Source organism: Fonticula alba (genome assembly GCF_000388065.1).
Source record: "Fonticula alba strain ATCC 38817 unplaced genomic scaffold supercont2.2, whole genome shotgun sequence".
Classification (NCBI taxonomy): Eukaryota; order Rotosphaerida; family Fonticulaceae; genus Fonticula; species Fonticula alba.
Window position 1 is genome coordinate 1,085,049 of NW_009242972.1, and position 13,018 is coordinate 1,098,066.

Here is a 13,018-nt window from a genome sequence, read left to right on the forward strand (position 1 = left end):
GGGGGGGGGGGGGGGGGGGGGGGGGGGGGGGGGGGGGGGGGGGGGGGGGGGGGGGGGGGGGGGGCAGGGGGAGAAGAAGGACGGGGAGGCAGCAGCAAAATAGGGCCTACCTGGTTGTCATTCGCACGCGAGCGCAGCAGCAGCTCCCAGTGCAGGGGGCCGGTGGTGGTGTTGAAGGCGCCGGGGTAAATCAGCATCTTGGCCCCCTGGTGGCGCATGTACTCCGCCAGCCGAGGGAAGCGGATGTCGTAGCAGATGGCCAGGCCGATCTTGCCAAAGGCTGAGCATGCCAGCAGACCAAGGAGCAGCAGGTGGGGAGCAAGGAGAGCCAGCACGTCAGCATGTGCAATCGGTGGCGAGGGCCAGGGAGAGCGCCGGGCGGAGCGTGGGGGCCTGGCCGGCCGGGGCGCGCACCGGTGTCGAAAACGGTCGGCTTGTCACCAGCCGACAAGGTATCCGACTCCTTGAAGGTGACACGGCCCGGGACATCGATGTCAAAGAGGTGGATCTGCATTTTCGGGGGGTCAGAGCCAGGACAGGCCGAGTCGATTCCCGAGGAACCGGCGGGGAATCGCGGGGAGAGAGGGAGAGAGAGAGAGAGAGGGGCAGAGAGAGGAAGAGGAAGGTCCGAAAATGGGACCAGGCGAACCTTCCGGTGGGTGGTCAACATGTTCCCCTCAGGGCCGAAGACCATGGCCGTGTTGTAAATCTTCCCATCGGCCGAGCGCTCGGGGATGGTGCCTGATCGGATGCCGAGAGGGAGACAAGAGAACAGGGGGGGGGGAGAGGGGGCGGTGAGTGGCAGGAAGGCAGCCAGTTGGGGCCAAAGGGAGTGCCCAAAACCCGAGGCAGTCCCCTCGGAGTACAGGGGAGCGACGAACCACCGATGAGGTAAATGCTGTGCTCCTTGGCAGCCTCGGACAGGGCAGACCAGGTCGGCCCGCCGGGGATGGTCTCGGCGTGCTCATTGAACTGGCGCGTGTCGTAGGGCGAGTTAAAGCACTCCTATGTGTGCGCGTTTGTGGGTGTGGGTGAGAGAGGGAGACGGGGGCCGGGAGGGACAGAGGGAGACAGAGGGAGACAGAGGGAGGCAGAGGGAGACACACACACAGACAGACACACACACAGACAGACACACAGACACACACACAGACAGACACACAGACACACACACAGACACACACACAGACACACACACAGACAGACACACAGACACACACACAGACACACACACAGACACACACACAGACAGACACACAGACACACAGACACACAGACACACAGACAGACAGACAGACAGGGAGATACAAACAATGAGAGAGGGCCACGCACCGGCAGCACAACCATATCAGCACCCTCCTTGGCAGTGCGACTGATAGCCGACAGGGCAGCAGCGATGTTGGTGCTCTTGTCGGCACAGACGCGCATCTGGATCAGAGCCAGGCGGAACTCTGGTCACCCGCATGGCCGAAGGGGAAAACCGGGCAAAAGGCCGTGAGGAACAGTCAGTCCGAAGCCTGGAACCACACGATGCAGGGCATAAGTACCAGCGCTCCAGGGCCCACATGGCGACATACTCTGGGAGGCGTTCATCATTTTCGGCGATGGCGATGGAAACACCGGAACAAGGGGGCGGCGAGGGGGAGCGGCAAGGGGCGGAGGGGCGCGGGAGGAAGGGAGGCGACGAGCAAAGGCCAGCGAGAAGACAGGAGGATGGGCACGCTAGATTGTAGAGAAAACCGAGCCGACACCGATCGGGAACGCGCAAGCGGCCCTTCAGTCGGGCGAAGGGGGGGGGTGGGCACGTGATTCGATCTATTGGGTGCTGAAGGCCGGCCATCGGGCAAGCCGAGGAGGCAGGAAAAAAAAGGCCCAACGGCCGCACAACAGCGAGAAGAAACGGGCCACGCCCCGGAAGCGAGGAGAGGGCGAGGGACATCGGGAGAAGGAAGACAAGAAAGGAAGAGAAAGACACCCGGTGGGGAGGGGAGGGGGGGGGGACAACCCTCGCCCGGTGGCAGGAGGCAGTGGCAACTCGGCGCCTGGATCTTTTGGCGGCGCCAGCTCTTCGTGGGGTGAGGGGAGGCGGGGCGAGGGCAGAACGCGGCGCTTGAGGCTCCCCGCCGGCCGGCCGGCTAGTACACCGGTCGGTAGAGGATGTCGAAAGTGAGCGATCCACAGGGCACCCCATCGAGGGCGGTGTCGCGCAGGTGGTTGACCGTGCCGCTGAAGAACTCAATCAGGTCGTCGAGCGGCAGCTGCCACGACCCGACGAACTCGTCCGGGGCGAACTCCAGCTGATCGTACACCGTCAACTTGAGGACGCTGCTGGCCTGATCGGCGTTGAGGGCCACGCTGCGGATGGATGCCGCCGAGGAGGCGGTCCCGCCGCCGCCGCCGCCGCCAATATCCCCGCTGGCGATGAGGTCCGACGCTGGCGGGGTGCTGGGCGCGCCCGGGCCCACGGCCAGCGTGAACTCCTCATCCCACCGGGGGGCGGCCACATCGGCGACAACCTTCGTTTGGAAGACCTGCGCGCCGAGGCGCACTTCCACGAAGAACGACCGGCCTCGGGCTGCCCGGGCGATGGCGCGATTGCCGGCCGCCAGCTCCGCCTCCGACAGGCCGATGTTGCGCCCGCTGATGATGCGCACCGTCAAGTGCCCGGTCAGGTTGGGGTTGGCGTCGGCGGCGAGCCAGCGCGCCTGTGCCGTGGCCAAGCGACGCTCAGCCAGCGCCTGGCGCATGGCGGCCGAGGTGCTGTTAATCAACCGCATCCAGGCCTGCTTGTCCTGGCGCTTCTTGACTCGCACGCGCAGGGTTTGCACCCCGGCTTGGTGGATCTCGAAGGATGTGTCATCGCCCCCGTGGCCGGAGTCGCCGCCGCCGCCGCCGGCCGCCGCCGCCGCCGACGGCGACAGGGCTTCCGTCGGAGAGGTGACCGGCGAGGCGCCGGCGGCCAGGTCGCCGGCCGGGCCATCCGTGGCACCGATCTCCCGAGCCACGATCGAATATACCGGCATGATGGTGCGGTAGACCACGAGCGAGGTGGCCCCGCTGGCCGGGCCGACGGTCGCAGCGGCCCCGGCTCCGCCATGGCCACCGGACCCAGAGTGCCCGCTGCTGCCGGAGTGCGAGGATGACCGCGGCACACACAGCAGCAAAAAGTCATTGGTCAACAGGGCATCCAGCTGTCGGCCGCTCTTATGCTTGAACAGGACTCCCTGGTGGACCAGCGCGCGCGGCCCCATGAGCCGCGTGCTGCCCAGAAAGTCGATGTGCGGGCTGGAACCGAAGTCCACCTTCCTGCAGGGGGGCGAGGGGCGGGGAGCGGGGGACGGGGGGGGGGGATCAGTCAAAAGCATGGCGCCTTCCAATGATGCATGCATGCGCGCGCAGAGCAGAGAGGACCGGGAGAGGGAGAGCGCCAGAAGAGCGGCAAAGGGCGAAGGGGAAATGGAAAAGGCAGGCCGAGGGTCCAGAAGGAAGACCACGGCAAGCCGGGGAAGACGCACTGTTGCCACTTCTTGAGGGCCATCTCATCGGTCGACTGCCGAGCGATGTCATTGGTCAGGGAGCACAGGTTGTCCGCGATCGAGGCCGCCAGGCTGACATCCGCATGATCGGGATGGGCCTCGGGCGTGTACTTGAGGATGGCCCGCGTCAAGAGCGTGTATCGGGTCACCCGCTGCATGGGCTCAAGCAGCAGGGAGGTCAGGTTCAGGACGCCCAACTGGCGGAGCCGCGCGCTTGAGGAGAAGATATCCTGCGCCACGTGGCTGATCCGGGGGTTGCGCTCGAGCAGGCTGCTGAAGGCCAACTGCGCGGCGCGCTGGTGCCCGCAGTAGATGGTGTACGGCTGGAGCTGCTGCAAGTGGCGAATCAGAATATCACCGATACGGTCAATGTACCCGGTGGAGGGATTGAGGACTGCCGCGCGGCGCTCCAAGTCCGCAAGGAAATGCGTGTTACAGGGGATCAGCTCGTAGACGTTGGAGAAAATGTCGCGCATGATGCGCGGCTCGACAAACTGCCGGAAGGCCGTGATCACCTCGTCCCGCAGCACCAGCAGCTTCTGCACGTAGGTGGCCTCGGTGCTGATGAACTCCTGAATGGCCTTGAAGCGGCGCTCCTCGGAGGTGGCTGTCACCGCCCCGGCGCCATCGGTCGTGATGCGCGGCTACACAGGGGAGGGCCAGGCCATGCAGGGAGCCAGCACAAGGACGGGTGATGGGGGGGGGGGGGGCGGGGGGGGGGGGGGGGGGGTCAGTGGGGGGGGGGGGGGGGGGGGGGGGGGGGGGGGGGGGGGGGGGGGGGGGGGGGGGGGGGGGGGGGGGGGGGGGGGGGGGGGGGGCGGGGGCGGGGGCGAGGGGGTCAGTAGTGGCGGCAAAGCCGGCAAATGTGGCATCGCTGCCGGTGCTACCCCCCCCTCCACTCTCCTTCTGGCACACAGACATGGACACTGTCCCACTCCGCCAAAAAGTGCCCCTGCGAGCAGACATCCCCGCAGGGCCCCTCCCGCATGTGCATCGGCACGATGGGGGCGAAATTGGCAACCGAGAGGATTCGGGCAGGAGAAACGGGAAGGGGGAAGGTGGGGGAGGGAGAGGGGAAAAGAGAAACTTATGATGTCTCATTGGTAATGGAAGGCGAGAGAGAGAGAGAGAGGGAGGGAGGGAGAAATACATGACGGTGCCCAGGGCAAGGGAAGGAGGCACTCTTGAAATGGAGGAGAAGAGAAGGGGCAGGGCAATCGGTGCAAAGCACCAAGTAGGGAGGACAAAGCGTGGTGGAGAAGAGCACACACGCCTGCGCGCGCGCGTTCGAAAGGCGTCACCAACTACAGAGCCGAGGGCGGGGGGGGAGGGGAGAGCGAGCACGACGGCCTGAAGCACTGCCCTAAAGGCAGAGTGCCGGACGAAGGGACACACACACACATGCACACACACACACACACACACACGCACGCACGCACGCACGGGGAACTGAAAGGCACACGCACTCACACCCACACAGCAGGAAAGAGAAAGGAGGACATGCGGGAGGGGAGGGACAGACAGGGAGAGCGGGAGACGGGGGGAGGACACACACGCCAAGGAGAGGAAGAGGGGAGGGGGGTGTAGATAGGCTGACACATCGACAAGGGGAGGGGGGAGAGAGGGAGAGAGAGAGTGGATGTGCGGGTTCAACGCACTGCGAAGGAGGACAGGTCGGCCACACGGCCGCCCTGGGCTGCCAGCGCCGCGGGCGAAGGCTGCACCGAGGGCGGGGGGACAAACTCCTCATCCTCGTCATCCTCCAGGTAGGCCTCCAGCTGGGGGATCAGCTCGGCCGGCAGGGGGACATCACGCTCGACATACGAGCAGGGCACCACACCGCTGTCAAAGGGCGGGACAATCGACTGGACACGGCACCAGCCATCGTCATACCACTCGGACAGGATAAAGTACTCGCCCTCGGTCAGGGGCAGCTGGTCATCGGCATCCCCGGCCACGGGGACATAATCAAAGAGGGCCCGGGTGTAGGTGAAGCCGAGGGCCGCCGGGTCGATGGGCTGGCGGACCGGCGCCGGCGCCGGCGCGGGCACCGCCGCGGCCACCGTCGGCGAAAACGGGTTGCTGGTATTGTGCGCCGCGCCAGGCGCCTCGGCGGTGGCCTCCTGCAGTGCCACATAGGTGGCCGGGAAGTAGCCCGATTGCACTGAGCCGTCGGCCATGGTGGCATTGCCAAACCACCAGTCCTATGGGACGGGGGGGGGGGGGGGGGGGGCACCAGGGGGCGATGCGAGAGGAGCCGGCGTTTGCATCCGGTGGGAGGAGAGGTGAGAGGCGATTCGTCAGTGAAGGAGCAACAACGGGAAGGGGCGGACAAGAGGCCCGGGCAAGCGGCCAGACACGCACGCCATTGCACTCCAGCACGTGAATGACCTGACCCTCGATGAGGGTCAGCTCGTTTTCGCGCGTGGCATCGAAGGAGTACAGCACATCGGCCAGCTGCAGTGGGGGGGCGGCCGGCGGCGGCGGCGGCGCGGCCTCGGGCGGGGCCACCGACGAGGAAAAGGGCTCCGGATGGGGAAGCGGGAAGGCCTCCTGCACCGGGGCCGCCGGGCTGGAGCTGGCCGAGGGCTTGCCCGACCGGGGAGGCGGGGTGGGCGCCTGGCCCGCAGCCGGAGCCGGAGCCGGAGCCGGAGCCGGAGCAGACACCGACCGGGGAGGCGGGGCGGGCGCGGCCGCCGACACCGGCGCAGGATGATCCGCTCGGGCCGGCGGCGTGGGCCCGGTATTGGCCCGAGGTGGCGGGACAGGACCGGCGTTGGTGGTCACCGACGTCGGCCGGAAGGCCGGCGTAGGAGCAGCCACAGGGGCCGGGGCCGGAGTGCGGGCAGGCAGAGCCGGGCCTGGGACCGGGGCCGCGGCCGCGGCCGCAGCCTGACCGGTGGCAGGACCACCGCGAGCCGGGAGTGCCGGTGCCGCCGCCGCAGGCTCCGGGACCGGGGTGGGCTCGGCGGCGGGGAAGTCCGGCAGATCCAGCGAGTATGCCTCGCGGATGGGAGATGTGGGAACCGGCTGGGGCATGGCGCTGGCCGGGGGAGCCGCAGGACGCACCGGCTGCATGGGGGCCGGGGCGCCGGAAACCGCGCCGACCATCGACAGGAGCCCCACCCCGGGGGCGCCGACGGGCACGGCCCCTCCCGGCGAGGCGGGCGATCCGGCGGCGGCCGGCGAGAGCGGCCCAGCCGGCGACGACCCCGGGGATGGCGAGGGCAGGGAAATGGCCCGCGCGCCCATGGCAGCCTTCAATTCGGAATCCGCCCCCGTGGGCGCCAGGCGAACCGCCCCAGCAAGGGTGGCCGAACGCTCGGCCCGGGCAGCTGCGCTGCTGCTCGCCGCAGGCGGAGCCGCAAGGGCGGGCTGTGCTGCCGGCATGGCGGTCGCCGGAGCGCCGGCCGCCGGGGCCGTTGTCCCGGATGCGCTGAGCGAGGCCAACATCTTGCCGGCAATCTCAAGCTGAGACACGGCCAGGGCCACGGTCGATTCGTGTTCGGCCGAATTGAAGCCAGACCCAGTGCCAAGGGCCTCGAGTGCATGGTTGCTGGACAGGGTGAACAGGCGATTGGAGCAGGAAGCATGCAGGGCCATGGCCCGGGCCACGCGCTGGGCCTGCTCCGTGGAGCTGGACTTGCGCGACCCGCCCACATGGCGGCCACTCAGCGAGAGACTGGTCAGCTCGGTATTCAGCACACTGATGTCCGACAGGAGGGAAACCATCTCCTCGGAGAGGGGATGAGGTGGAGCCGCCGCCGGGGCCGTCGCGGCAGCAGTGGCGCCCTTTTTGGACGAGCTGGAAGCACGACCCGGGGCAGGGGTCGAGGCTGCGGCGGCCGGGGCCGGAGCCGGGGCCGGAGCCGAAGCCGAGCGCGTCGCACTCGACGGAGCATCGAAGACCGAGAAGTCAATGGCATCGGTGGCTGGCGGGCTGGGCATGGCAGGAGCCGGCCCGGCGGACTGGGCAGCCGGCGCGGAGGTCGACCGGCCCGTATCGAAGGCGGCAAAGAAGTCAGCCGCCGGGGCAGACGGCGAGCCGCTCGGCTCGGATGTGCTGCTGGGCCCGGTGGCGAAGTTCGGGGGGAAGGCCCCGGCGGAGCTGTTGCTCCGGGAGCGCACGCCACGAGCAGCAGCCGCCGCCGGGGGGGGAGCCAGCCCGGTCCCCGCGGTCGGGGCCGCGAGCCCAGGCAGAGGGGTAGCCCCAGCTGGCAGAGCCAGGGAGGAAGGCCGGCCGGCTGATGTGGCAGCCTGTGGCATCGACAGCTGTGGCGTGGGCATTTGAAGCTGCGGCGTAGGCATCTGAACCTGGGGGGTAGGCATTGGCTGCATCGGCTGAGTCGACATCGTCATGGGCATTTGCTGGGCCGGGACGGTGGGCATCGGCTGCATCGGCTGCATCGGCTGCATCGGCTGCATCGGCTGCATTCCCGGATGGACCGGCTGCATCCCCGGATGGACCGGCTGCATCCCCGGATGGACCGGCTGCATGGGCTGCATGGGATGCATGCCCGGCTGCATGGCGTACATGCCTGGCTGCATGGCATACATGCCCGGTTGCATGCCCGGTTGCATGGCATACATGCCCGGCTGCATGCCCGGCTGCATGCCCGGCTGCATGGCATACATGCCGGCCGGAACACCGGCGTAGCCCATGGCAACGGCCTGAGGCGGCACATGCGAGGGAGGCGCATGGGCCGGCAGAGGCGGCGGAACCGACCGCTGCTGACTGCCGGAACCACCCAATTGGGACATCGGCATGGAGGCCAGGCGCTCCTTCTCCTCGCGCGCCCGGCGACTGCGCTCGAAGTCCTCGCGGGTGGCCACGAGAAGCGGGGGAGCGGCGCCGGTGCTGGCCACGGGTGCCGGGGTGGCCGATTTGTCGGTGCCCAACGAAGTCTTGGCCCCCTGCAGAGCGGTGGAAAAGTTGGCCTCCGACCGGGGGACCAGTGCCGGGGGAAGGGTCCGCGGAAGGTTGAGCCCATGCTGCAAACGCACCGTGGCCAGGTGCATGGCGATGCAAAACTCATCAACATTGAGCTTGCCCGGGCTCGATCGGGCGGCCAGGTCGCAAATCTGCCGGCTCACGGGCGCGGCGAGCTTCATTTGCAGCAGCTGCATCATCTGATCCACCGACACGAAGCCCGAATGCCCGGCATCCTGGCGCTGGAACAGGGCAGTGTACCGCTGCCGATCGGCCGGCGACATGGTCCAGTGGGGATCATTCTCCAGGCCGGCGGGGGAATTGGTCGAACCAGCCGAATTGGGCGGGCTGGCCATGGCACTGGGCGGGCTGGCCGGGGTCGCTGCCCGGGGCCCGCCGGCGGCGAAAGCCCGGACCTCCTGCAGCACCGACGGGGGCAGGGCCGCTGGCGAGGCGCCAGGCGGGACATTTTGGCCACGCTGGAGGCGTCCGACCAGATGCGCGGCCAGGATGAACTCCACCATCGAGAGGCGACCATCCTGATCAACATCGCACATGGACCTGCGAAGGAGGAGGGCAGCGACAGGAGCCGGTCAGAGAGGCGAGGGGGGAGGAGGAGGGGGAGGGGGGGAGGGAGAGGAAAACGCACCCGATCCGAGCGACGACGTCAGCCGGGGCCGTGCCGCCGAGCATCTGCATCGAGGGCCCAACTACGGCAGGGAGGAATGTGTCAGGAGAGGCAGAGAGGCGATGGCCGGGCACGGGTGAAGGACGCACTGGAGATGGGACTACCCATGGGGCTGAGCCGGGAGAACTGGCCATGGGCCTTGTCCCAGTCAGCCTGGCTGATGAAAGTCAACGGGGAGGACATGCTACGGGAAAGGCAGGGAGGGAGGGGGCGATGCGCCGCGAGTGAGAAAGGATCACTTGGCGGTGGGGGGAGGGGGAGGGGGGGGAAGACCAAAGGCGGCGCCCGGCCAAGTGCACGCACGCTCACCCACGCTCAGGCGTGTGCGCACGCAGCCAGGGGAGGCAGGAAGGGAGCAGGCGCGCGGGCACAAGGAGCGGCAAAAAGAGAGGGGGGTCACGCACGCTCCCCCGGCCAGTTAATGAGGAGTAGAGCACGGGGGGGGGGAGGGGGGAGGGGGGCGGAGGGAGAAGGAAAAGCGGGGAGGAGGGCAGGGAGGAGGACGGGAGGGAGGGGGAGAGGGAGTGGAGCTATCGACCCTGGGGACCGGACCGATGATTGGGTGTTTAAAGAGATTTCCCCCTCCTCCAAGCACCTGCCAGGCCGGGCCCGAGGAAGGATGGCAAAGGTGGAGCTCCCCCCCCCCCCCCCCTCGCCCTTTGTCGCACCCCTGGCAGTCACGGGAAGGCGAAAGCGGGCAATGCCCCCCGGCGTGGATGAGCTTTTATCCAGCGAATTCCGCGGCACGCGAATGAAGTGCCCCAGGGCCCGGGCCAGGGCCCAACAGCTCGGAACATGCCAACATCACCCCTCCATCAGCTGGCCGTGAAGGTCGAAGGGAGCGCGGGGCCGGCGGGGCTGCGGAGGAGGGGGCCACAGTCCGGCGCGCCTTCTTGCTCGGGGGGGGGGGGGGGGGGATCTGCCGAGACTCGCGGGAGCGCAACGGGGGCTGGCCCGAGGAGTCGCAATCAGATGGCCAGCTCCGGGCTATGGTCGGTTGGCGCTTCTACCCCGGCTCTCCGCCTGTCCCGCTCCGGTGCCAGTGCTGAGAGCCCCGCACAAACTCCCCCCCCCCGCCCCCCGCCCCCCTCGCGCCAAGGCCGACAAACCATCCCTTAATCTGACACCTGCCACGATCGACCATGCACCACCCGGCCAGCCCGCCGGGGGGGCAGGGCTGGGCGTAGGGGAAACTAGTCAATTTCTCACGGGCCCACATTCCCAGCTGGTGCACGCTTCGAATGGGGAACAGACCGCGGGAGGCATGGACGATCTTTCCTGGGGCCGGCGCCAGCAGACAGACACACACACACACACACACACACACCCTGACAAGGGAGGGTAGCCCCGTTCGCTCCTCTCCTCCGGGCCAGCTCCGTACGGCGGGCCGAGGCGAGCCCGGCCGGGCGAGAACGCTCCTCGGATGTGGAGAGGGCCCCTCGGGCCTGTGTTCTCTCCCCCCCCCCCCCCTCGCGCGCACGCGCACACATCCACAGAAGATGGCTCGCCACAGAAGCGATGGTATTTCGCCCGCGGGTGAGGCCGTCTTTCTGCCCCGTCCCCCCCCCCCCTCGCCGCCCCTGGACCCGGGGGTGGCAGGGACAAGCCCCACCGACGCGAGGCGGCCGCGGGCGGCCATCTCCCATGCGTCTCTTCCCTCACTCGCACACTCGAGGCACTTCGAGAGGCGGAGGAGACGGGGGAAAGTGCATATCGCCGCACCCGAAGGGGTAACATTACGCCCGGGCTGCCGCCACCGCCACCACCGCCACCGCCACCGCCAGCTGCCCCACCCTGCCGCTTATTGGGAAGGGCCAAAAATGCCGAGAGGAACCCCCTTCATTTGTGGTGGGTTTCGAGGCGACGGATACGGAATAACAGGGTCAGTGACCGGCAGATCCCGTGGGACAGGGTGTTTTCGTGGTGTAGAATTGGCAATCTGGGGCATCGGCATACAGCAGCACTCTGAACGCGCATTCTGGGGGCAGCCTCAGAACTGGGCGAACCTGAAGCTGGGGCGGGGTTGGAGCAAGGACAAAAGCACCAGGAAAACGAAGGGCCTAATAAAAATGTGTGATTTTTGTGCCATCTGGCCGCCTCTTGCCGGCCCTGGGCAGTTTTTCGGGGGCGATTTTCCCCCCTCCTTGCCGCGGAGAATCTTCTTGCTTGCAAAAGACACACACACACACACACACACACACGGGGATACATACATGGTCATGTATAGGGAGTTTTCGTATGTTTGGAAAAGGGGGGCGGGGGACAAGAGGGAGGTATAAAAAGAGGAGCTTCTCCACCCAGACTGCGTCGTCGCGGTCGGAGGTGGATGGATGGAAGGGAAGAGGAGAGGGCGCAGAGGAGTCCCCTCCCCGCCCTCCTCTCCTCTCCTCGGGGACGGAGAGGACCACGCGCGGGGAGTATGGCACCCACGGGCGCGTGTCTCCCCGAGCGCAGGATGATGGTGGTGGTGAGATGTGCACGCGCGGCGCGGCGCGTGGGCGCCGCCCTCGGTGTGAGGCGGCACACGCGGCGCGCCAGCACACTCACACACAGACGCGGGCCATTTAGAAGGACTCATGGCCGCCGGAGCTGGAGCTGCCGCCGAAGAGACCCATGATCTTCTGGTAGGTGAAGCGGCAGCCATCCTTGATGTAGCTGGGCAGCGACATCCAGAACTCGGAGTTGGGAAGGATCTCAATGCCCTGCAGGCCGCGGAACTTGTAGTTGTAGAAAGCACCAATAGAGAAGTAGAGGATGAGGGTGACGAAGAAGCTGACGAGGGAGACACACACACACACAGAGACGAGAAGGGGGAGGGAGGGGAATGCGGAAGGGACAACGGGGGGGGGGGGCGAGAGTCGGTGAGTGACGGAGGGGATACACGTGAAGGGGGGAGGAGGGAGGAGGGGCACGCGTACATGATCAGGAAGACGCCACCGCCGGAGATGCCGCCGCTGGAGCTCTTGCCAGCGCAGGCATACTTGGTCGACCAGGTGACAACATACTTGCAGGGGTCGGAATCGGAGTGACCCACGGGGACGGGGGTGCCCTGTGGGATTGTGTGTGGCCGGGCGAAGGATGAAGCATGCACGGGGAGAGAAGTAGTGCCAAGAAGGGGACGGGGCGCAAGGGGGGGGGGGGTCAGAGAGGTGGCCGATGAATGGGAGGAGGAGGCCCTGGCGGCGGCGGCGGCGGCGAAAGTGTGCGTACCTCGCCAGAGCCACAGGTGAAGATGACATCCACATTGTAGGGATTGTTGAGCATGCAGTAGTCACCCTGGTTGAGGTTGATGGTGACAATGGTGTCTGTGGGCGTTGGGCGTTGGGGGGGGGGGGGGGGGGGGGCGGAGGCAGTCAGCAAGCCGGGACACACATGTGCAGGCAGCCGGGAGCCGCCCGCCAGTGGCACACGCCAAGCAGGAAGGGCAGCAGGGGACCGCAAAGGTGTGCATGTATGTGCACGCCGTCGACAAACCGAACGCACCCTCCGGGTTGGACTTGCTGGACCCGTACTGGCTAGCATAGTTGGTGAAGTAGCTGCCCTGGTTGAGGCAGGCGTAGCTGGAGCTGTCGCAGACAGACTGCTTCAGCGGGGCGCAGGGGTTGATGGAGAGGTCACCGTCGGCGCTGGTGACAGTCCAGTCCCTGGAGAGATCGTCAAGTGGGCGGCAGAAGGCCGGGTGCGGGGTTTGGGTCAGAGGCCGAGTGCGGGCACGGGGCCGGAGGCCCGGGCGTCAAAAGTGTGCATGCGCGTGTGTTGGCGCGTGCATCGGGGTCGGGGGAGGGGGGGGGGGGAGAGCGTAACGGAGGCGCCGGGGGAGGATCTCGGGCCCGTCGCGCATGTGCTTACAGAACTTGATTCTTG

At 67.5% G+C, this 13,018-nt stretch overlaps 3 protein-coding genes across 5 annotated transcripts in view; all 3 read right to left on the minus strand.

Moving 5' to 3' along the window:
• H696_01265 (nitrilase) overlaps nucleotides 1-1,744 on the minus strand; it is a gene marked incomplete at its 3' end in the record, with an annotated part of 2,390 nt that extends 646 nt beyond the window's left edge. The window contains exons 1-6 of the mRNA XM_009495152.1: nucleotides 1,578-1,744; nucleotides 1,333-1,451; nucleotides 882-1,005; nucleotides 650-741; nucleotides 415-508; nucleotides 111-280 (exon numbers count right to left, since the gene is read on the minus strand). Coding sequence (XP_009493427.1) covers nucleotides 111-280; nucleotides 415-508; nucleotides 650-741; nucleotides 882-1,005; nucleotides 1,333-1,451; nucleotides 1,578-1,596 — 618 coding nt within the window. The 5' untranslated portion in view covers nucleotides 1,597-1,744. The remainder of the gene's footprint in view (nucleotides 1-110; nucleotides 281-414; nucleotides 509-649; nucleotides 742-881; nucleotides 1,006-1,332; nucleotides 1,452-1,577) is intronic.
• A 54-nt stretch (nucleotides 1,745-1,798) lies between these two features.
• H696_01266 (hypothetical protein) lies at nucleotides 1,799-9,594 on the minus strand. 3 transcript variants are annotated; one of them, XM_009495155.1, is made up of 7 exons: nucleotides 9,458-9,594; nucleotides 9,244-9,338; nucleotides 9,116-9,176; nucleotides 5,901-9,027; nucleotides 5,195-5,740; nucleotides 3,516-4,180; nucleotides 1,799-3,306 (listed from the first exon to the last, which is right to left on the minus strand). In XM_009495155.1, the coding sequence occupies exons 2-7, from the start codon at nucleotides 9,335-9,337 to the stop codon at nucleotides 2,136-2,138; spliced, it is 5,664 nt and encodes a 1,887-aa protein (XP_009493430.1). In that variant the 5' UTR covers nucleotide 9,338; nucleotides 9,458-9,594; the 3' UTR covers nucleotides 1,799-2,135. The 3 variants fall into 3 exon arrangements, with proteins under 3 accessions (XP_009493430.1, XP_009493429.1, XP_009493428.1); XM_009495154.1 differs by having other exon boundaries at nucleotides 2,136-3,306; nucleotides 9,559-9,594; XM_009495153.1 differs by lacking the exon at nucleotides 9,458-9,594 and having other exon boundaries at nucleotides 2,136-3,306; nucleotides 9,244-9,399.
• A 2,124-nt stretch (nucleotides 9,595-11,718) lies between these two features.
• Nucleotides 11,719-13,018, minus strand: part of H696_01267 (hypothetical protein) — a gene marked incomplete at both ends in the record, with an annotated part of 2,832 nt that continues 1,532 nt past the window's right edge. The window contains 4 exons of the mRNA XM_009495156.1: nucleotides 11,719-11,926; nucleotides 12,073-12,203; nucleotides 12,365-12,459; nucleotides 12,638-12,798. Coding sequence (XP_009493431.1) covers nucleotides 11,719-11,926; nucleotides 12,073-12,203; nucleotides 12,365-12,459; nucleotides 12,638-12,798 — 595 coding nt within the window. The remainder of the gene's footprint in view (nucleotides 11,927-12,072; nucleotides 12,204-12,364; nucleotides 12,460-12,637; nucleotides 12,799-13,018) is intronic.